This window comes from Colletotrichum truncatum (genome assembly GCF_014235925.2).
Source record: "Colletotrichum truncatum strain CMES1059 chromosome Unknown Contig_0008, whole genome shotgun sequence".
Classification (NCBI taxonomy): Eukaryota; Fungi; Ascomycota; class Sordariomycetes; order Glomerellales; family Glomerellaceae; genus Colletotrichum; species Colletotrichum truncatum.
In genome coordinates this window covers 1163338-1187335 of record NW_027222405.1, presented here as the reverse complement: position 1 = coordinate 1187335, position 23998 = coordinate 1163338, and the positions used below count along the sequence as shown (strand labels likewise).

Here is a 23998-nt window from a genome sequence, read left to right as displayed (position 1 = left end):
CGTTTCGTGGCCGCGGGTGTCTCTTTTTGTAGGAAATGCAAGTAAGGCCGGCCGACATGGTGTGGGTTACTAATTGTGACTTTGTGGTCGACAATGCCGACAGGAAAAGCTTGTTAAGCTGTGCCGCGGACCACATGGAAGTTGGGATTGCATCATCGGCCGAACGATCCGAGATCACCATGCCTCGCGCCTTAGGGCGCTTGATGTTTGGTAAAAATAAAGGGTTATAAGTCGGCTACTTCGAAACATGGGCAGGGAAGACGAGTTACAAGGTTGTCCAAGAAGTACGCATCACCGTCGTAGCATCATCATCAAACTATGTCGACCTCCCATCGTGTTGTAGCTAGTCAGATAGTCACGTCCGTGTACCAAGTCATGTAATGTCACATCACAAGAATAAAAAAAGATCAATATGTGAACGCAAGAGAACGCAGCTGGTTGGAATATGTAAACCCTTCCATCTACAAAAGCCCCCATTCCTCCGCCGTATCCACCCACACCCCGATCCATCCCCGCGCGACGATGCATTTCCGACGACGAAGAACCCAGTTTCCCCTTCCGTGCCTCTTTTCGTTGGTTTTTTTTTGTATCATCTCGTGTGAACTTCGCCTCCCTCCCCCTAAAAAAGACCTTCCACCCCGCCTAGTCCTCCGAGTCGCGAAAACGCAAGCATCGCAATCCTAAACTCCGGCAAAAGAATTCCCCTGAACGCATAAACGACCGAGAGAGAAAGTTGTCAGACACCCCTTATCTACCGGCCTTGCCCCTGGCTTCCTGATCCAAAATCCGGCTCCGGGTGCGACTTCTTTTCCTTTCTAGCCTTGATGACGAATTCGGCCATGATCTGAATATGATCGGCCGGGAAGTGGTAGTTGGGGAACGCTGGCACACGCTTGAGGTATTCGGCGTCGGGCGGGCCGAGCAGGTCAACCACCTCGAGCGTGTTGGTCGAGTACCAGAGGTAGTCAATGACGTCAGAGAAGCCAGGAGTGTAGTTGGTGAAGGGCATTTCGTCGGGGGTGTTCTTGAGGTGTGCGTAGGCGTCACGCAGGCTAAACGGATGCTCAATACCATCCCGTGTGAAGCTACCGTACTGGAAGCTCGACAGTTCTTGGTGGTTCGGGGGCACTCTTCCCATCGAAAGGAGCTCGTAGACGGAGCTGTCTTCTGTTGAGTTGAAATCACCACACACAAGTAGAGGAATGTCGGTGTTGTTGCGGTACTCCTGGCTTGGCGCAGGCTCCTTGGCTGGCGGAGGCGGTTCATCTCCGTCCTTGCTAGTAGCAGAGAAGACGATTGGCTTTTTGTCCTTAAGTGCCGGCCAGCGAACGTACTTCTCGGCCAGCTTCGTAATCTGCTCCATTAGGATACCCGTCTGGATAAGCTTGACATCAGCCAGGACAGATTCCCAGGCCAAATGTCCGTTGACGAGGATGATGCGCGAGCCTGTGACTCGGCTCTCGAGGAATGCGACGACGGCGATGTTGTCTTTTGGCATGACGCGGTTGAATACGTCGTGCTGATTCTTCATATCCGGGCGGTTGATGGCGATGGCAGCGAACTCGATGACCTGCTTGTCCAGAAGAATCCACTTGCTGGCCTTGTAGAACGTTGCGCATCCGTCGACACCTTGTGCGTCCTTCTCCGCCATCGTCTTCGCTCGGGTCTTGGGCCAATGGATGCCTTTGTAGTCCATCTGTGCAAGATCGGGGCTGAACTCCTCCTTGAAGGCCTCGGTTGAAATTTCTTGCAAGCATAGCAGATCGGCGTCCTTCTCGCGCAGCTCGTCCATGATGCAGGCCTTCCTGTATTCCCAGTTCAAAGCACCTGTCGGCGTGTATCCATATGTTTGCGGCGTCGCGTACTTGTCGCACAGAACGTTCCAGGAGAAGACCCTGACTCTTTCCAAAGTAGGTGCTACGTCTTCCTGCACGGTGATAAGCTTTCGGGGGGTCGGGGGAAGTGGCACTGGGAGAGTTAGTCAAGAACAGACGGACGTGGCATGGAAGCTTACCTGGAGCTTGCTCTTTGAGGAGGTTAATCAAGCTCTTGGTGCCCTTCTCCATGATCTCCTGCTTCATATCGGAGTCAAGGGGGTTGCCCTCGATACCCAGGACCTCCAGCAGGTGTAGGGAGCCCAACTCGAATGGGAGGGTTTGGATTTGGTTGTCGAAAAGGAGCAGCTGGTTGAGGTAGGTGCACATGCCGAGCTCGGGAGGAAGGAATTTGATCTGGTTGAAGGAGACATTGAGATACCTCAGTTGGCGCAGCTGACCGATGGCGGGAGGGAGGGTCTGCAACCTGTTGGAAGCAATGAAGAGATCGTGGAGGAATTGGTAACGGAAGAGGGCGGGTGCGAGGTTTCGAAGTCCTTGGCCGCTGAGGTCCATATTGTGCCAGTTCTGCCGTTCCTTTATCTTTTCCAAGCTGTACGGCCTTCTTCTATCTTCCGTCTCGTCATCCCCTGCAGCTTTGCCTGAGGAGGGTGGGGGCCCGGCGATGCCCCGATTCTCGGAGGCCTTTAGCCTGGCGTAGTAATGCGGTTGGTTCTGCTCGGTCATGGCGCGGTGGGCTTGCTTCGATTCCTCAAACAGTCGGAGTTGCTCCGCCCAGTGCTCGGTAATTTGCTGCGCTTGTCCTCCCCTGTTGCCGCCCCCCTGGCCGTTCTGGAGGGCGTTGTTGCTGTACGGGCTAGAATTTGTTATGACGCCGGACGAGAAGGCCGCGTGGTGGCCCATGACGCCGCCGTTGCCATTGTGAGCGGCATGTTCCGCCTGGGCAGCCTGATGGTGCTGAAGGTGAGTCTGGTGGTGTTGTTGCTGTTGTTGTTGGTAGTTGTAAAGCATGGGAATGCCCCGGCCGCCGGGAGCCCCATTGATGCGGGAGTTGTGGCCCTGCTGGTGATTCTGGGAGAACATCCCTAGCAGATTGGCCCGTGGGTTCGGGTTGGAAGAAGGGTTTGGAGAAGGGTCTTTCGGAACGAAGCGGCTGAGGAGGTTCAGTAGGGCGGCGTCGTTGGCGGTGGTTTCTTTCGATATGAGAGAGTTGAGGTAGAAATCTCCGACAGGGTGGTCCAGATAGCGAGTACCATCGGCCATCTACCTGACATTCGTGGTGGAAAATCGCGTATCAATCAAAAGGCGGCGAGTTGGAAGCAGACGCCGGGAGCGCAGCAGCAACTTATGTGAGGTTGGAAATGAGGGACAGCCAGGGTAGCTCGCGTTTGCGCATGGGAATCGATGGCCGGGTCCAGCTGCATCAGGTGTCGAGTTTAGACAGTGGAGTATCCCGACAGCGCAGAAGCTGTGCTATCCTCAGGCGCCCATGAACCGCGTCAATGGTGTTTAGAGGTCGACGTCGGGTCTCGTGTGACTCAGGGATCGAGGTGAACGTGTGCAGTTGATTTTTTCCTTTCCTCGTCTCCCTGATGATGTAACCGCGTTAGGAGGGGATCTCTGGGGGTCTAGCTGGATTGGGGATCCTCAATGGGACGGCATACGTTGGGGCAAAGTTGGTTAATATCGGCAATCGACGCGCTGAATACGGCGGAAGGGTCTGAAGGATAACAAAAATTGGTCAGCCTGGACAGCTATGAGAAGGTGAAGTCTCAGACAAGACCTGAATGGAGACGATATAGGGGTTGGGGGGCTTGTGCCTCGTGCCTGTTTGCGACAGACAAAGGCTGGGGGCTCTGCTCTCTCGCAGGCCCCCCTGGTGGCCTCGCTTTGGGACATTGGGCCTTGGGCGGGGAAGGGGTCGATGACATACCAGAGCGAGTGGGCGTAGGGCGTTTGATTTTTGTGCGATATCTCTGAAGCAGCCAATGAATACTGAGACTGAAATATGCGGACAGAGAGGCAGATGATCCAAAGATTGAGCTGTGGTGGGCGGGATTGGATTGACTCGATCTTGACGATAGAGCGACACAGGACACAAGGCCCGCGAGGTTGCGAGCTCTTAGCGCGGTCACGTGTCGCCAGAGAGTGCACGGACCCTTAGTGGGGGCCCACAGATGAACGTGACCTTGCTCGTGACAAAAAAGGTACAGTGTGTTACAGTGTGATCAAACACAGTATCAGTGGTATGACTTTTGGTGTTGAGAATAAGAAACGAAATGGAGACGAATGGAGACGGTGAAGAGGAGGATAAGTGTTGAGTTAATTGCGTTGCACACCACTTTGTGCGGTGGATAGTAAGTTGATGGGTACTCACCTACCAATTGGCTTCAATCCGATGATGATGGCTTCAAATGTGGGCTGATGGTGGCGATTATCATGGTGGATTGCTAGAGACGATTGGAAAGAGTCACAGTGGGTTATTTCAATTGAGCTCAAATCAAGATAGGTTCTTTAGCTGTTAGTTGACCTAAACCACTGTTATCTTTTCGTTTCGCTATGAGCCACGGTGTGAGGAAACTTAGTCTTGACGACGCCCCCAGGTTGTTGCTCTCTGCATCCCTGGATGTGTGAGTGAGTTGTTATTGAGAGATGATGAAAAGCTTCAGAATATTATTCCTCGGAATAACATGATATGCAGCATCTCGATGGCCAGCTTCAAGCCCGACGTCACCTTTTGCTGTGAGTCGTACGTACTTGTCCACTTACAACAGCTCAAATGATGTCCTAGGAGGCATGGGAATTATCTCAAGGCGACCCTGAGTCTTTTTAGTTTATGCAACCTTGTATCATCCCGTTACCTATTCTGGGCTACTAGCTTTTTGAGTACCTTGAGACACTTTCTGACGATAGCTTCTCAAATTTCACGAAATAACGAAAGTTACTAACACAACAGTCATCGGTGGGTTGCTCGGGGTATTCATGTCATCACTTTCAGTTCTGCGTATCACTCATAATAACCCCTATCGTAATTGGAATCCTCATGATGGTCTCTCTTATTGCTGCTGATTTCAGTCTTTGACATCGTTCTCACTTCCCTTGATCCCTGGACACCGTTTATATCCTGACTTGTTCCACGTCATAAACGGCAGGTCCTCCTACGCACCATTCTATAGTAACTGGCTTAGACAACATTGAAACGACTAGTGGCACACATTCAGCTTAATATCAAGTATGGGGACACCAGGCATGTATCTAGTGGATCACCACACCGAGTCGCCTTTCCAGCCTCACTTTGATTATAGTAGTCTTTGAAAACATCGACTGTTACGGAAGTCGGGTCGAGTGCCCTTGATGTCATATCAATAGCCGCTTAAAAGTTACCGTTTCTAAGCAGGGTTTTTTTTATTTAAGTAAATACAACAACTTCATAAAGACTTGCTAACGTTCAAGTCATCGTACAATGCGTCATTTAGGTAGGCTAGGAAAGTCCTGTTTGAACTTATACATATACATTAAGTAATGCATCAAAGAATCTCTCTTTCCAACCTACTCTCAATTTATCGTTCTATAACCCTACATAATGAGTAGTTGGCCTAGCCCACTACTTAGGAGCAAGGCAAATGTCAACATGCCGAATTGGATAGCCGGCAACTGGGTCAACACACCCGACATGACCATCTGCCACATCAGTAAGCATTCATGCAACTAATGTTCGGCTCCAGACTCTGGGGCCAACCTTGATGCAACCTAATCACATTCCAACAGACCGCCAAATCCAACAGGACCGCGGCTCGATCCCTCCATCCTCCCGGATAAAAAGCCATGCGGAGCAATGGTACATCCCAATTTCTCGCTAGGCAAGGACCAACTAGGACATAGCTGAATTGAAAGACGGGCTTAGACCAACACGAGAATGCCTGGCAGCCGCATACTCCTATCAGAACCTGGTAACAATCTGAGCTGCTCTGGCTTCCAGCAGTCTAGACTTTCAGTCCATCATGATTGGTCCATCTCTAGCTCGCCATCAACAGGCCACCCGCGTGGCACAGCACCAACGGCGTGATCGCCCAAAGTGAATTCAAGGCAAAAATGTCAACACACATATACTTATGCGCCGCTGGTTCCCCGGGCCGTCAAATTTCATGTGCGTGGCGCGAATCCGGGGTACGGCCAATAAGTGAGTGGATAGGGCGGCGGGGATGGCGGGGCATCTGGGCCGGACTCGCGCCGGAGGATCAAGGGCATTTGGCTCGCTGAAACCTCCACCATTGACGAGGACGACATAAACGCTTGATCTCTTTTGGCCCGTACCCGCTTCAAATTTGCTCGCGGATACGCTCCTTGACGGGCAAATCTCACGGTGCATACCCCTTCGCTTCGGCTGTAGTGACTGGCACTACTTCCAATACCGATACATCAGTGGCTGCCACACTCAGCATCCAATGGTCCGAACCAACAGGCGCCCAGCCTCCAGGAATCCAGGACCCCGGAGCGTGTCCCCTTCCCCCTCATCACGACCATTGGAAGAGTTGGGAAAGGCCAGACCGTATTGGGGTTCTACAAATTACCAACCAAGTAGCGACCATAGACTGGGGCACGGGATGCGGGGGTTGACGGCTGAGAGACAAATCCGTTATCTAAGAGACTCCAAACAGAGCCCAGGGCCTCCCTTCCAGCCCCCGTTGCTCCCATCCCATCCCAACCCATCCCGCTCACTCTCTCGCTTGGCTTCCAGCTCTATTCGACCGTCGACGAAAAAAAACGCACAGATGTGCACAGCGGCACGTGCCAAATTGCCGCAATTCATGCGTTCGCCGTGCTGAGCGCGGTGGCTTGTCCTTCTCAGGACATGGTTTCCGTGATCCTGACCAGTCTCTCTCCACACCTGCTCGCTCTCTATTCCCCGAGCATCACGCAATGTCACCGGTCGTCGAATAGCAACTCTCAGCGGGGGCCCAAAGAACGGCGATGGGCGCGCCTGACTGGCAAACCAACTGCCAATCGTGGTATCATGGGGCCGAGGGGTGGAGTGGCCGAAAAACGCCAGTAAAGAAAGCTCCGCAATGGGGTATTATTTGCAGCACGCAAGCAAAAGCAAGGCCGAGTAGGCTGCAGTAGCAGCTGCAATCACCACTCGCAGTACCGAACGGCGGAGGCCCTAATCAGGACCTCCTAGTAGTATAGGCGCGCAACCCTGCATTGCGGGCACTGGCTGCTGCAGTGTTTCTGCATGCGCTGGGCATTCACCAGGCCAGCATCAGCAGCAACAAGTCAAGCAGTTGCAGGTGTTGCGGCAGGGCAGGTCGGGATGGGGCCAACTTAACCTGGGACGAGGGCTTCCTTTTTCTGTTCGGGCGTCGGTGTTGGCATCGGCCTCTGCACTTTGCCTGCCTGGGGTAATATCGACTATGTCCCAGGCCATGTAAACCCGTAGTCTGGATGTATATAGATAGATAGCCTGCCGCCGACCTCCGATCCGTGGTTTCGGTCTCTTAAGCTCATGATGGGTGCTGGGCCTGCGTCTTTGGGGTTAACTTTTTCTTCAACACTGCAGCAGCATCATATTCAATCAGTGCCATCGTCATCTGATCCTTTGCTGCTCAGACCCTGAGCCCTTTTGGCATCCATATCAAGCAGACATATGATGCTGCAACCTTGTCACCGAGCACCGGCAGCACTTTTTTCTCACGAGAAACGACAGAACAGAGCTCCCTTTTGGGCGAGTCTTACCGATATCGCGCCCTAACCCCTCAACTACCGATCTGCCTGCATTGGATCAGGGGAAGAGGAAAAGTAAAGAGGAATAACTGTTCCAGTATAAGCTTGGTTCAATCAAGAATACGAATACAAACCAACAAAATTTAAACGACAACAACGGGAAAAGAACGACGTACGGAAGAGAAGGACCGCTCGCCGGATTGAGCGACTTCCCGAAAAGCCACCCAGCGCCCCCCCCCCCCCCCCCCTCTTCCGTCCGGGGCAGCTACCACCAACTGCCCAGAGAGCTCCTTCCCTGCTGTGCCCTTGCCTTGTAAGCTCCCGTGCGGCGCCGCTCACTGACACCGCCAAAACAGTTGAGCACATACATCTCTGTGCCCTACGCTTCCGCCATATCGGACGGAGAGAGTGAGAGAGCTGAACAACCACATTCGTTTGCGCGGTTAGCAGACAAGCCGGTCGGTTTCCTCGGTTCTCAGTTCAAAGATTGCGGCATCGCTGCAAAACCGGAGTCAATCCCGAGGAGAAGCGCACGTGGTGTCTCGGACGCCGAGATCGCTGAAGAAACACGACTCAACACCACCGAGCGAACGGATCCCAACCCACATTGGCTTGCTAGAGAATCAGACCCGTGGCGATCTGCACTTAATTGTCTCTGTCTATCTGCCACTCGCCTGCCGGGTCGGCTTGTTCATGTGATAATTGAGACGGCAGAACGGTGCCCAAACAGCCGGCGGCAAGCTTCTCTGTTTCATTTCTGCTTCCCTTTCGCTGGTCATTTTAAGAGGGTTGGGCCGACCTGAAGGACAGCGATCCTAATCACGGCAAACGACGACTGACGAACACGGCCACGGCAGCCACCACGGCACCGTCAATCTCGGAGTTCTTCCGATCTTCCAGTTTTCCTGTCTCACTGCCCTGATATCCAAGGTCTTTGTCACAAAAAAAGCAGCCTTCGTCACATTTCATTGCTATTACATCCTTTCGGCTCCTTTAGCGGAACCCTCCACCGTCGATCTCCCAAACCCAGCACTACGGTGTCACTTTGGAGGTTGTAACTGGAGCGGAACCCACCGACCGGCAACCGCCTACCTTCGCTACGCGGTCGGGGGCCAGGAACCCAAGGGACAAGACTGAAAACGGCATTGGGCCACAAAACAGACACAAACCTGCCCAACCTTGAATGGAAGGTCCCCACGCCCTGAAACGCTAATCAGAGAGGAGCCAAGGGATACTTGATTGCCTTTCAAACGGGCCTTTTTTCCATTCGGCCACATTGTATGTGGAACGCGACGAGAGAGCTCACAAACGACGGGAAAGGAAGAGGCACATGAAAACACCAAAAAATAAAAGAGAGTCCGCCTTGCAAGTTGCCCAGAGCCAGTAGTTATTCCATTACGTACACGAAGTAAGCCCTGTTTGCCCCAGGACCGCCGACGAGAGGCCGTGGCCGAGCCCGTGGACGAAATTTGCTCCAACCATTCCCCCGGTACCATCTGTCTGCGGGAACCGAGACGAGGCGAGACGAGGCGAAGCGACGGAAGACCAGACAAGGTACAGGGCATTCCGAAGTGACGCCCAGCGGAGTAAGCGCATTGGCGAATTGGCGCGCGAGATTTGACAAGAAACACATCAAGCTGCTACTTTCCACTGCGGCATTAAGGCTCCTCAGTTTGCCTTGTTTCTTTTACCCTTGATATCGTCACTGTCGAGCAACATCCAGCGGCACTCTGCTGGAGACAAACAGCTCATTACCACATTACCAGGCGACTATCCTTAGCTTGCCCGGTTTTCCTTTCCACTCTCCACAGGCACACCAAGTGCAACAATCAGGGCCCGTCAATTACCCGTCATTCCATCACCCCCGGTCCCGTCTCCACCGGGGAACAACCGCCCGGCATCCCGCCGTCTCAAGATTTCAGAAAGGCCCTGGACCAGGTTCTAGAAGGACGGGGCCGGCGCCGACCCGTCTTGACTTTTTTGCTTGTCAAGGTATCGATACCACCCTCAGAAGGCACTCTACTTTCCTGCTCGTTCTAGGTGACGCAAAGCACTGCGGATACAGTACCTCACGGGGCAAAGACTGACTAAGGTTAAGCCGAAGCGGGCTGTAAGTCTACGGGCTGACCCACTGGAGTTGCGAAAAAAAAAAAAGCAAAGAGATCAACACAAAAAAAACACATTGCCGGGAAAGGGAGGAGGGAAAAAAAAAAAAATCAGACAGGGACACGTTCTTCCTTGTGCGTGGGTGTCTCATCGACTCCGCCCGTTGGTGCAGGCAGTTGGACCTAGGTCACTCAAGCTCAGCAAACCCGTATGGTAGATTGAACGGTTGATTGCATCTGTATCTCATTTTACCGGGGGCCCGGTTCCTGGCTTGACCTTCACCGTTTGTCTGCTATTACCTTCTACAGCTTACAGACGCGCGCCCTTTGTCCTGTCACAGCAGGGGGGTTGAAGTTGACGGATTTCAGGATTTTGCCGTCCGGTGGACTGCGCATTAGGCTGCGGCGTTGCCACTGAAGCCAGCTTGAGGGTTAGCGTATCCGTCGTTGAGCCACTTTGCGAAACTACGAGGCGGCACCCAGCCGGGTAGTTTGAGACAGAAACATTTGGACAAGAAAGAAGAACAGGGTCAGGAGTCATTCTCGAGTGCCCCGCGGACAAAGAGTCAGGAGTGGGTTTTGTCTCCTCCAGAGAGACTACGGCACCGGGTGTCCCGACAAGCTGGATCGGGGGGCTGAGTGAGGCGTTCTTTAGGGTCGTTTTTTTTCTTTGGTCTGCCTGGTGAGTTCCTCCCCCCTGCAGCCACACGACTTGAATGTCTCAGTAGTTCTGGCTTGGCCCTCAGAGAAGAAAAAGAAGAAGACGACAACGACGACTGACGACAAATCAGGATTAAGAAAGGTGACGAGCGGTTCAAGTTCCAAGAACGGCCATCAACGCCATCGCGCAGGGTTTCCAAGACAGCCCCAACGACTCTTGTGGGCTGGGCAGTAACTAAGACGCAGTGCTGCCGCGGGTGCTAGAAGGCTAGCGACTCCTGTCAAGAGGAGCTAAGCTGAAGACCGTCAATCGGCCGGGACCAAGTTTGGAAGCTTGGACAAGCAAGCAAGCAGGCAAACAAACAAGGGCCAAACATCAAACAGCAAAACAAAACAACAAACTGCCGTCATTGCCTTTGACTGTGGTTAGCCAAACAGGCTAGTGCGCCCGTCCCCTACAGCATCTAGCTGTCATTGTTCATTTGGTGGCCAATCCACCACACCCGGACACAAGGAGGGGAATTTGTGGACAGCAAGGCTACACTTACACTCGACGGACACGCACACACACATACCACACACATTACATTGTACACGGGCCAAGGCAAAGGCTCCGGCGTGGATCTCCCTGTCGGGTCGGGGGAGACAGAAAGACGACGAAAACACCAAATAACCGAGAGGGGCCAATCAAAAGGCAAAGAAAGGGACAGGTTGGCGCTGCAGTGTGGAATTGCAACGTGAGAAAGACGACAGGGCCCCCCGTACCGTACCGCTCAAACGGATTTCCCCTGCCGAAGAACAAAAAAATAAAAAATTACACAAGCCGCCTGGCCTGGGTAAGAGAACGAAAGAGAGAGAGAGAGAAACAGTGGCTGTTGTCACTGGTCCAAAAGTACATTCCCGCTAGGGTAAGCGGCGTAAGTTGCTGCAAGGTACAACCCGCTCAAACGAACCTCTGGTGGGGCCACCCGACTGGGCAGGACCACAAGTACTTGTCTGCAGCGCAGATTGTGGGCCCAGCCACAGGTACCAGTGGTCTATCCATTCCTGTCCTTCTACATAGTACAACAGACCAAACCAGACCATCAGACAAGGAACCAGCATTAGCAGCAGGAGCTCAGTCGGAGTAGAAAGGACTGATAGGTGTGTGTGTGTGTGTGTGTGAGGAAAAGAGAGAAAGAGAGAGAGCCAAAGCCAGAGAACCAAGTAGGCAGGTCTAGGTCCAAAGCCGTCCTTTCCTCCTTGGTTGTCTCTTTTGTCTCTCCCCCCTCCTCCTACCCCAACCGCCTCCTTCCGCCTTCCACTCTTTTTCTTTTTCGTCATTTGCTCCTTCCTTTCACCACCTTCGTCTCAGATTTCGCGCTTCTCTTATTACCTCTCCATCGTCATTAACAAACAACGACAACTAAAACAAAAGACAACCCCAGTGTACGCCCCAAAGGGAAAACACAAATAGGTCACACACTGCTGATTGGTCAGCCAGACGACGACCCTCGCGCTGTCTAATTTTCCTGACCTTTCCATCCACCCCGGCGCAATCCACTCCATCGCCATTACCAACACAGACGACTAAAGTACCACCCAGCGCACTATCCGGCACCAACACCCCCCCCCCTCCTTCCTTCCTTCCCCCCCCCCCCCCTGCCTACCATATTTCCTCATTGTTCCTTCCTGCCCGGCCCTGCCCGCTTTTGCCCTCTTTACCACTTTACTTTACTTTACCTGCTGGCATCTTCCGCGTGCCTTGCACCTGCTACACTTCGTGCTGTTGCTGCAGCTGTGCAAGGTACGTATAGCTACAGTTAGTAACTATACCTTCCCCGGTGGGCGGGCATGCAATATTGAAGAAAAAACGACATAATCCCCCTCCACCCCCCCCTTCCCCTCCCATTCTCCTCCCCCTTCTCCCATCCGCCCCCCTGGTGTCTCTCCTCCACCGACACCCCCTCCCCCCCTCCCCATTCTCCCCCCTAGGAGGGAACAAACCTAGACATTCGCCGAGTAGCAAGGTCGCAGCACCAAATTGCCCACAGCTCGTACCAGCGCGCTCCTCCACCACGCAAGCTGCAACAATCGAATCGAGCCCCCCCGTCCACTCGTACTGGAGCTCCCATCTGCGAGTTGGGCCTCGCTGTCGTCCTCCCGGGCCCAGAAAGGGCAGGCCAGAGAGGACCCAAGGACACAGAGAGGGACCCAGCAGACCCAAGAGACCCAAGGGACCCAATCGCCCCAGAAAACAGAAACAGACTCTGCAAACATGTCCCAATACATGTACACCACGCTCGCCCCTTTACCTCCCGTATTCTCTCATATCGACTCGACACGGTCCGCGACGGCGAAGGCGACGCCGAAATCCTCTTCATCCACTTCCTCTGCCCCGACCAAGGACGGCAACATAACCCCCTCTGCCTCCGCCGCCACGCCTTCTGCTCCTGCTACAACACCAACGTCGGCCTCCTTCTCCAAGGCGAATCCTACCGACTCGTCACGCTTGCCGCCGCTTCACCGGCAAAAGAACTACCAATATCAACCTCACTCCTCTACCCGCCTCGAGCACATTCGCACCTCTTCTTCCTCTTCAGCTTCTCGCTCCTCTCACGAGACTTCGACGACGCCCACGTCGACCACTCTCTCGATCCCTCACACGGCATCCCCCACCGACCCGCGCCCGCCCGCCTCCCCAACAACCCCGCAGATACACAAGCACAAGCACAAGCACCATCAGTCGCTGCAAGACACGCGCACCGGCGGTGATCACGGCCACTCCTTCCGCTCCCGAGCGCCGGCTCGCCTCCGCAAGGAAAGCGGCAGCCTGAGCTCATACGCGAAACTGGCGCTCCAGTCACCTCCGACGCCCCGCATTGGTTTGACTCCCACGGAGCTGAAACATGTCGCCATGCTCGACATGGACATCTCGGGTCGTCACTTGACTGCCGGAAAGGCGACAGGCACCGTCCCCTTTTCTCGCACCGATAGCTTGTCGTCGGCCGCGCCCTCCACAGCGTCCATCTCGGCACGCACAATGACATCGTCTGACCCAACTTCGTCCTCATTCGACGCCTCCCGTCCCTATGTCTTGCGCAATGGCCGCACCTACCTATCCGACAATTCCCTTGCCTATCCCCTACCGGTGGATCTCGTCGAGCTCCATCGTCAGTCCATGCGCACGCTGATGATGATCCAAGTCTTTGGCTCGCCATTATGTTCGCAGCAGAGCAACTCCAAGGCCCCCGGTCGCGTACTTGAGGTCGCCTGCGGATCTGGCTTCTGGAGTCAAATGTGTCACCGCTACTTCAAGGGGAAGGGCCACTCGGACATTCAGTACACCGGCATCGACATTGGCCCCATGGGAGCAACCGCAGGCGACGCCGATCGCGACATGAAGTGGCGCTACGTCCAACACGATATGCGCGTCACCCCCTGGCCCTTTGCTGACGGCGAGTTCGATCTCGTCATGGTCAAGGACCTGAGTCTCGCTGTAACGACGCCTCATTCCTTTCAGTCTTCCATTGAGGAGTACTACCGCATCCTGCGCCCTGGGGGCATCCTCGAGTTCTGGGATAGTGATCACCAGATCCGTATGCTGCGGCCACACGCCGCGCCGTTATCCAAAGACAGCGAAGAGGGCGCCGCCGCCGTCGCGCTCGGCGCCTACCCGATTACCTCCAAGACACCACTCAGTGCGCCGCTGAACAATTTCCTTGTCGAGTACAACAGCTGGGTCCACAAGGCCCTCGAGTCCCGCAACCTTAGCCCCGTACCCTGCACCCTCATTGGCCCCGCGCTCGTGCAAGAGTGTGAGGAGCTCAAGGATGTACAATCCCGCCGGCTGGCCATCCCGCTGTCTGAAGCGCGCTGGGAGCGCGAGGGCGTCGGCGGTGTCGTGACCAAGGACGGCAAGTCGTACATCGAGACGGGCAAGGGCAAGGCCAAGCCGGACGCACAAAAGACGACGCTCACGTCGGCGCAAGCGGCCCTCCGCCGAACGGCCATGATGACCGTCGTGCAGCAGATCCAGAGCCTGGAGCCCATCTTGCGCGAGACTAGTGGCAAGAGCCAGGACGAGTGGGACGGCTGGCTAGGCAAGATGATGAACGACTTGACCAGGGAGAACGGGACGAGCTGGGGAGAGTGCCTGGAAGTTGGCGCCTGGTGGGCTACGCGAAGGTAGCAAGGAAACAGGAGAGGGGATTTTTCACGAGCTTGAATGAATCGGAGTTTGCATTACTGTCGGAGTCATCTATCTGATTACGGGTTTCCGTCTACCACCACCGCGTCACCTCCTCCTATTCCTCACGCTCCGGGAACATAGCGCTTTCTCAGCGTCCGGTATCGCTTGAGGTAATACCTGCGAGATGGGATTAGCGATGAACCGCATTTTTGGTTTAGGCAACAGGGATGACACAAAAACAGATGAGGGGAAGAAGTCGAAGAGAAAGGAGAAGGAAAGGGTTGAGTTCCAGTTCACCATCGAGATACCCCATCGGCACATCATCTATCTACAACACATATCTATCAAAGTTTACATATCCTATATATACCCCGGAGATATTGGGTGTCGCACTGTGTGTGTGTGTCGTTTGTGTACAATAACGTTGAGATAGGGTGACGATAGAATCGAGGAGTCTTTGCAATGTGCGTGCTTTTATGTTGTGTGATGCAGTTTCCATGATACATGCCTTGATTTGCCATGCCGTTGGAGGATGACGACCAGGTGGGTGCCATGAAGATAGAGATATGACGAGACGGGAAGACTTACAGAGCTTCGATTTCTATTATACGTTAGCGTTTAGCTTGAGATATTTGAGGGAGTGACTAAGTAATGTAGTAAGGAGAGAATTGAACAAATGATGGCATGTTGTGTCCCAAGTTTGAGATAAGATGATGGGCAGGCATGTATGTGGATAATAGTCCGCTTGGATTCGTGCTGTTTTGTTGCTGCTGCTACTACTGCTTTTGCTGATGATGATGATGGTGATTGTGTCATCCTGCTGGTAATGTTCATGTGCCAGCGGGCGCCATGAAGTATGATCAGGAAGGCAGACCAGACATTTGCTATAGGGAACTTGTGTGGTGTTTCTTAGGGGTGAAAACAGGTACGACTGGCCGAAATGGCCTGGGGATGATTGACATCTTGACGCAGAAAGTTTTTCATGCTCTTGCGGTGCAAGAATCAAGGACGAGTAGTGTGAACAACGCAGCCACGAGGTCCCTCCGACAAACGAACATGACTGATATCAAAGCAAGACCACCCTGCTCGACGTCTACAAGGCCTAGCTCCAGGCAGGATACCAAACTAACCATGAACACGAAAGGGGAACCAACACATGAAAATCAGAAAAAGGAAAAAGAACAATCACAAATAGCTAGAAAAAAGGTGATGAAACGATAATAGAAAATCAAACATACCCTTCTTTACATACTCGGCCCTCTCGATCCCCTTGCGAATGGCCTGCTCATCCCGCAACCCTGCGTTTGCGCTGAACGCCTTGTGAAGACGGGGACGGAAGTAGTCGTACCCCAGAGGATACTCGCGGCCCAGGTAGAGGAGTTCTGCGCAAGTTAGATTTCCGCTGGTAGCCTGACGCTTGCGCAACTATGAACTGGACAGACGATTCGTCTAATGCTCGAGCGTGACAAGGCGCCAGTATGCTTCTGAAGTGTATATGTATTACGCCGAGACATACACCTCCATCATCGCAACAACAGCTTGACAGAATAACAACAGAATACAAACGCACCTTTATAAATGGCAATTACCTGCCTCCTCAGCTCAGTTTTTACAGCGCTCATCTTTGAAGATCGTCAATCAACAATATAACAATCTATTAGAACGGCACTGCCTCTCAATCAATCGTATAAGTCGTTGCATGCCAGGATGAAACTCTTCCAGCAGCCCGGGGTTCGATGAGGTCGACAGCCCGGCGGATGATGCAACACCTCCGTCGCCTTTCCTCTTGCCCCCCAGCGGCCCCACCCGGGGTCAATCCACGCATTCCATTGGTCAGAGCTCAACCACATCCCTTTATCTTATCAAGCCGACAAAGGTATCTAGCTCCGATGCTGGAAGCTGCAGTAAACCAGCTCCCGCCGATTCAGCCTCACGACATACCGAAACACCATCACGGCCTGACGACGAGCGGCAGCAATACCGCAGCATTACCCAACGACAGAGCTCCAAACACAAGAAATGAATCCCGCAAGAACAGCTCGTAAGGCGCTGCCCCGGCACGCCCCTTTACCCTCAGCGCGCCCGACGTCTGCCGCCCTCCACGCCGCCAAATGGCATTCGCGACCATACAGCCAAGAAGCGAAGCAAGCAGCACCTACAAGCTCCCCGAACCCGAAGCAGCAGGGGGGGGATAAAGGCGGCATCAAGTTAAGCTTCCGTTCGGTACCTGCCAGCAGGAAGAACCCCACCGCCGAAATCGCCGGCCAAGAACCTACTGTCGAGGACACGTTCAGGAAGCTCCTGCGACAGCCGAAGCCGAGCCCGGACTACCTATACTCTCAGAAGGCACTCGACCGTATCGGCAAGTGCCTCATGTTCGGCTGCGACGCGGAACAGACGGCCGAGGCAGCGCGCCTCGTGCGCGTCATCGCCGAGGAATGGCCCCGTCTGCAGATGAGCCGGTCCAACGCAGCCATCGACCCGGAGGCAGTATACCTCGACCGTATAGACTTGCAAAAGAAGAATTCAGACTGGGAACCAGAGTCGTCGACGTTTGGCGTGAGTCTTCCTCTCTCTCTCTCACTCACACATACACAAGTCCACTACTCTTGGTGCATCGCCGTTTTGACTAATACTAATATTGTGATATCCTCCCCCAGGCAATCCCTCGATTATTCCCCCTACCGCAGATGGCAGAGAAAGCAGCGCTGCGATTCCTAGACTACATCGTCGCGACAGCGACCCCCAACGCCCAGGCGCAATGGCAACAGCTCCAGAAGCAGCAGCGCAAAGCTTGGCGTCTAGAAAGCCACAACATACGCCCTCCGCTCCCGCCGTTAGTTCTTCGCAGCGTCACCTACCCGACGCTGATGCCCCAGGTACACATGCCCTCCCCCTGGCCCCCTAGAGGACTGACCACGTTTTGGAAGACAAGCTAACAAGGGCTGGCTGTTCTCAAGAGATGGGTGAGATCCTCACAGAACGTCGCCGCATACACCCGCGTCGAGAGCCTAGACGAGTTCAGCGACCGCGTGAGGTTCATACTGCGCGTGGCAATCTGGTCACGTAAAACCAACTCGTTGATCGCGGAAGCCCAGCTCAAGATGGTCTTCAGACCGGCTGGTGGGGCCGATTCTACGCAGTGGTTCCGAAAGGAATTGGTACGAATGCTCAACTTCCAATCTCCCGAGACGCTCCGCCGCTACCGCGAACTCATGTCCGGCATTGCGAACCTGGAAGCCAAGACTTGGAATAGCAAAGATGCCGTAGAAGACTTTGGCAGTGCCTCGCCGGCCAAAGCAACGTAAAAAGAGACCGGGGGGTGTGGGTTGGCATCGGTGCTGGCCACACATACTACCATACTACTACAGCCCTTTTTTTCTCTTCATTTAGAATTTGGCGACAATGTGTGTGGATGCGGTCGGTACATAGTATTATAAGACGGCCCTTCTCGAGATAGCGTCGTCCCACCGACGTAGACTAAAACCCGGGATCCACGAGGGTCCGGGTATATGTAGTACATAGTAAGTAAAAACCAAATAAAAAGGCCTCCACCAAGGGGGTACGGGCGGCGGGCGAACGGTGTAATCGCGGCCAAAGCTAAACGTGTATAAAAGACGTAGAGCGAGGCTTGTGGCAAAGAAACCATTTCGGCTCCCGATTATACATTAAAAAAAAAAAAAAAAAAAAAAAAAAACTGCCAAATGCTCAAAGAGGAAAAAATACCTCCGCTCCGCGCCGTGTGTGCACAAAAGGTGCTGGTGCTAGCAAGCAGACATGCCTCGATGGGGTTAAAGTATATGAGGCTCTTTCACTTCGCAGCGGCATCCGCGCTAGGCACAGATATCCATCCTCTCTCTCTCTCTCTCTCTCTCTCTCTCTCTCTCTGATGGGATTAGAAAATGCTGGCTTGCATATCAGACCATGTCTTGAACCGCCGAGGGGTGACTCATCGCCTACCATAATGCAACAGCCCCCCCTCATAATTATTGACCAGCCGAATTGGAAAAATAAATAAAAATCACCAGGCTTGCATGATAGGCGACGAAAACCACCAATGCCATGTGTTGAAAGGAGACATACACTGCTAGGAAAGCACGCCATTGTTTAGCATTGAGCCTGTGATATGTGATTTACCGGCGAGAGTCGCTGGCGTGTCGCATGTGTAAATGTACACACCACACTTGGCCGTAGCTGTGTGATTGGTGACTGATGACTGGGATTGGTACGGATACAGAGCGTCATCCTACACTACGGTTCAGGACGGCTCACGGCAAAGAATGTGGATTGTGCAAGGAATGCGAATTTCTTATTCTGCTGGTCTCCCCATCGATTGGTTGTTCAATAAGGGTCCAGCTAAGCCGGACAAAACGAAGCTAGCAGCAGAAGGGGGAAAAAAAATTCTCTTGAAAAATTCTGCTGAAAATTCTTTGCTATACATAGTACATAATATGCCGTACCGAGTAAAGACGAGAAAAAAAAAAAAAAGTCTTCTCGGCCATGATCCACGACGGTGCGGTCTCGTGTCCGCCGCTGCAAAATTCAAATTGGCTCCCGAGGGGTAAAAACCCACCGGGAGATCCGCATCGCACGGAGCCGCCCTGGCGCTATTACGTTGTGTCGCCTCACGTATCCGTTCAGACGTGTGCAATACCCTTCTAGGGGGTGGAGGGGTAGCAGCTCACGGCCAGACCGCCTTCGAAATCCGGTGCCACAGTGCGAAGCTCGGCGACGAGGGGTTCCTCAACCCCGCTAAGCAGCCGCAGAAATATAACGGTCTGCAGGGCACCAATGACGGCCCGACATGGCCGTAGGTTGCCAAGCTTTCTTGCTTCTTGATGAAATGGAGGGGGGGGGCGAGGGGATGGGAGGAGAAGGCCTCTCGAGGTGCATGAAAGGCTTGCTGTGATGCACCGCGCTGGCGCCTTGAAGCTTATTCCCAAGTAGCTGCCATGTCAGATCAGTCCAAGGGTCAAGTTAATTCTGCTACTGCTTACTGTGCAACATCTGATGATCAAAGGCACTCCCTCGCGGTCCAGGCATAGTGACAGGTGCTGGCGTACAGGCTCAGTTCCAATTCCATCAGCAGCCCTAACAAAGCCTGGAACCCTGGCAGAGTAGCTGTGCCACTGACTCTTGGAGAAGATCTTGAAAATCATCACGAATCAGACATTGCGATTGCAAATTGCTCCCCACGGTATCTCGAGTCAGTAGCCTACTATAGTACTGAAGGGAAGGGAATGGCTGTGACATGGGAGGCAAACTGGCAGCAACTTCGCGCCGCTGGGAGCGGTCAAATGCCGACAGTAGATCGACTTGCTTTACCGCTCTGCGCCTAGCTCCTTTTGCTCTTCTCATAAATTATGCTCGAGACCTGGGGGGGAACGAAGTGGGGGTAGCTGAGCGCCTGAGGTTACATTTACCAATTCCCTCTGCTGTGACTTGTCAAGCAGGTGGTATAGGTCCATCGGCGGTCAGCGGTCGGGGATCAGTTGTATTGATTTATGCTCTATTCTTCACGGGGTGTTGCCTCCTCTCTGCCGGTACGGTATGTCATGCTAATCGGAGGATAATTAGCTAAACAAGTGGATATGACGGCAAGAAAGCTTGACCCTGCAAGTAACGATGCTGGCACGTCAAGCAACGAGTGAGATACTCCTGCTCAAGCCAATTTCGACCGCCCCGTGAATTCCGTTGGCTCGTGAGTGGTGTGGTATAAGGTAGGGTTGATGTTGGTTAATTGGAGGCGAAGCATAGGAAGCGGTCAGCAGTCGGTGCGTGTTCAAGTTTTCCCGGCTCTACCGGAGACTACTATGTAGAGGAGTGATGGACGACGGAAGAGCAGGAGTAGCACTGTCTTGAGTCCTTCCAAAAATGGTTTTTTATGTTTCGAGTCGAAGGAGATCGACACCACTGGCGGGGGGAGGTCGACAAAGACCAGAGCAGCCATCGATTGTCTAGGGCCTGCAACGGGTCGCAAACAGCGATGCGGATCTCCAGGCTTTAGCTTTGCCCACCTCGTCATGCGCAAGTTTACAGGGCTCATTTCGGCTCGTCTGGCCTGACATGGCAATGGATAGCTTTCTGGTGGATGTCATCGCAACGAGACGCAACCCAGGAGGGTATGCATGCGGCATTCCTCTTCGGCTCAAGTTCGACGCATAAATGTGACACCCTAAACCTATCGTCATTCCTTGATAGGAGGACGAGGGGCACGGGCGAGAAGTAGTAGGTGCAGCTGCAGCAATGCGTCGCTTTGTGTGATGTGGTGCGTTGTCAACCACGAGCAAGACGCGTGCATTCCTACGTTCGATTTTTGAGTCCTCTGTTGATGTCAACTCGTCACAGTTAAGGTCAAGCTCCACTGACGATGCTCCCGTCCCCAGCCATGTTCTTACTACGTTGTAGGCATGTCCGTACAGTGAACTGGGTAGACAAGCCGTGACTGGCCAAAGGAGAAGATGGCCTGTCGATCGTGGGATTAATGCTGGGCCACTGTTGTGCTTGGTTGCACCTCCTGGAAAAATGTCAGGCTAGCGGCGGACGTGCAATGTCCTGTAAGTCGCTAGTGGGCATGCCATCCACATCGTCGCCAATGCCCATCATGCTTTCCACTGTGCGAGGGGGCTCAAGGGGTCTCAAGGGGTCATGGCACCTTGTTTTGCCAGGTTTATTGGTTTCGTCCCCACGCAGCGTGCCTCGTGCCTCGCCGTGGCGCCTAGTGCGCACCCCCTCCAGGCGGTCAGCGTCACGATGTCGATCTTGAACGTCGAGCCACCGAGCTTCGGAGGCTGTCGTTATCACAATGTATATCGGTAGAGAAACTGTAGAGGCACGACGACGGATTGTTCAGACCGGCAAGTCGACGAAGCGAAGGATAGGCCGAAGGTATTTCCGTCTGAGAATCAACTGGCATTACCTCGACTTGGATGTGGAGAGCTTGGGTTGCTGATCATCGTTCTGAGGCTAGGAAGCAATTGACAACTAGCGATTCACCACCACATTGTCGACCAGAACGGGGCAGGTGATGGCTGTCTATCGATCGCCGGTCTGTCTCTTGCTTATTCTTCCCTCTTTTTCTGATAAGAAACTCTGATGGCGGGGGGCAGCGATGGGCGGACGGAGGTGGGGAGAACCCAGTCGCGTGCTGACAAGGAGAGAGGCAACGAACTCGAATGGTATGGATAGAATTGCTTCGACATGTGCAATGACGACGTCGAAGGGATTGGCCTGGTACCATGATGAGTCTTCTGCTAGATATGGCAAGCGATTGCCTGGCGCAGGTTTATTTATTTTATTTTATTTCCCATTTTGCTGGTGTGCGTTGCGGGAACACGCGCCATGCTGCCTTGAATCCGACTTGCATATGCCCTGGCAGTGTCCTTGTAATCTATCGTATTGAACCCTGGCTCACCTTGGTAGAAAGGCTATCCGAGACAGGTTGGCTAATATGTGTCGGGTAGACCCTGACTTGAGGTTCCCCAGGTCTGGGATGACGGTAGGGAAAGATAGAGGGGCGAGTCAGTCATCCAGTGCTTGCGTTCATGTAGCTGTGGTTAAAGTGCTGGTTGGTAAGGTGATAAGCGGAAGCATGGTCGGGAGGGGATTTCCGCATGGCTGGGAGGCGGTGCCGTCTCGTCTCTTCTTTATGGTGAACAGGGTCATCATGCGAGCGACGAGCAGCGATGATGGGTGTTGTAGAGGATTGACAGCATGGATGATGATGAAAAGGCGCGAACAAGACGAAGAAAAGATGATGGGCCAACCGACTAGGGACGAAGAGGCAAAAAGGATAGCCGACGGGGGATATCCTGCGTACAGCAGGGTGTGGAACATGGCTGGGTGGAGGTTGGTGATTGGTGATTAGCATGATAATGGGCACGAAAGGAACAAGGAAAGACCGAATAAAGAAGTCAAACTTAGAGTTGACTGTATGACGATGTTCCTTCCATGTGTGGAAGACTCCGATAGAGAGAGGGTGGCAGTTGCAGACGTCGAAGTAAGGCAAAGGCAGGAAGGAAGCTTTCCTTGCATACGCCTTCTGGAAGGTGCCGTTGCGCTTGTTGCGCTTTCTAATTTCCAACAAGTGGTAAAGCAACCGCAACCAGACAACCAAAGTAGTAGGTAGGTACGAGGCGACTATTGAAATTGTGAATCGAACAAGGAAGAAGAAAAAGAACAAAAAGAAGAAGGAAAGAAATCAGCCAATAATTAATCAGTCAAACAGACAATGGGCACCCTTCTAAAACATGTCGTTTGTTCTATTTGCCGCGATTGTCCTCTTACACGGTTGCTCTGTTTTGATAACTCTCGAACAACATCTTCCCGCTATTTTTACTTGGTTGCCGCGCTTCCAGGCGCCTACCGCCTGCCAGTATCTGCCCTACGGGCTACAGGCTACATTTTAGGGATTACAGGCAGCAGGACAGGGCATAGACGGATACTGATGCAGGATTACTTGCTTGCGTGTTTTCCGTTCCGTCTTGGGTCCATTTTATGCCAGGGTTTGCAGCAGCTGCATGCAATGCGAATGCACCGTACTGAGTAGACGAGACGAGGAGGGACGCGCACACACACAGACGAGGGGTTGATATGCTGATATTGAAGCTGAAATTTGCAGAAGCAGCGCTGTGCTGACTGAGGGCCTCACCAGGATAATCCAGCGGTCAGCCCAAACATACAACACACGGCATGGTGAAATTGCTCCCACCCTCTAGTAAGCTGCTGGCTGGCGCTACAATCTGGCAGAAAGTGTATACCAACACCACCACCACCATTCCCGCGTATCAACTATCCAAGGCTGCTGCAACTGCACGGGCGTTGGCGGCTGCCTCGGTCGGGGGTACCCCAAGGTACAAGCACGTCAGGCGACGTTGCCCCTTGAGCTAGGCATAATTTGGCTGAGTGCAATGTATCGCCCAGGTCCAGATCCGAGATCCTGATCCTCAATTCTGATCCTGATCTGGGAAGTGAGGTGGAGCCACATCTAGCCAATAGTTACTTATCATCGGCGGAGTCTTTCACAGTGTCTCCACAATCCACAGTCTGCAGTCCACTCACAACATTTGATTAGGAGTAAAAAAAAGAACCAAGAATACGTATCGGTACGTACACATTACCACAAGCGGACAGTGCGAGGTGGAAGCTCCCGCACCATCCGTCATCCCTGTTCTCGTCCTTTTCCCGCGTCCTTTTTAAAATAAACTTGAAGCGAGGCGCTCCCACTCCCACCTTCCAAATGTCCCGAGATGGCCCAGCTTAGCAAAATAAAATAAAAAGAATAAAAAAAAAAACCAGGCTCGCCCAAACAGCAGCCAACGGCAAGACAAGATTCTGCCACTTTTTTTTTTTATGATTTTTATTTTCATTTCACTTTCCATTGACATTGACTCTGCTGCCACTGGGGGGTGTACTTACTGCTGACTGAACACACAGCCGCCGCCAGTTGTGTGAGATCAAAAGCAAAGAAAAAATTACTACCCAGCAAACAACAGCAGCAGCAGCAG

The 23998-nt window shown here is 53.2% G+C and overlaps 4 protein-coding genes across 4 annotated transcripts; 2 read left to right on the top strand and 2 right to left on the bottom strand.

Annotated features, from left to right (window-relative positions):
• Positions 1-751: 751 nt before the first annotated feature.
• CTRU02_211816 (glucose-repressible alcohol dehydrogenase transcriptional effector) lies at positions 752-3098 on the bottom strand (the record flags this gene model as incomplete). Its single annotated transcript, XM_036725466.1, has 2 exons — positions 752-1968; positions 2015-3098. The coding sequence occupies 2 exons, from the start codon at positions 3096-3098 to the stop codon at positions 752-754; spliced, it is 2301 nt and encodes a 766-aa protein (XP_036582671.1).
• Positions 3099-12578: 9480 nt separating this feature from the next.
• CTRU02_211815 (methyltransferase domain-containing protein) lies at positions 12579-14492 on the top strand (the record flags this gene model as incomplete). Its single annotated transcript, XM_036725465.1, has 1 exon — positions 12579-14492. One exon carries the CDS (start codon positions 12579-12581, stop codon positions 14490-14492), a length of 1914 nt encoding a protein of 637 aa, XP_036582670.1.
• A 1185-nt stretch (positions 14493-15677) lies between these two features.
• CTRU02_211814 (complex 1 protein) lies at positions 15678-16114 on the bottom strand (the record flags this gene model as incomplete). Its single annotated transcript, XM_036725464.1, has 2 exons — positions 15678-15874; positions 16063-16114. 2 exons carry the CDS (start codon positions 16112-16114, stop codon positions 15678-15680), a joined length of 249 nt encoding a protein of 82 aa, XP_036582669.1.
• Positions 16115-16511: 397 nt separating this feature from the next.
• Positions 16512-17800, top strand: CTRU02_211813 (uncharacterized protein; the record flags this gene model as incomplete). The annotated part of the gene is made up of 3 exons (XM_036725463.1): positions 16512-17051; positions 17153-17371; positions 17453-17800. 3 exons carry the CDS (start codon positions 16512-16514, stop codon positions 17798-17800), a joined length of 1107 nt encoding a protein of 368 aa, XP_036582668.1.
• Between the last annotated feature and the right edge of the window lie 6198 nt (positions 17801-23998).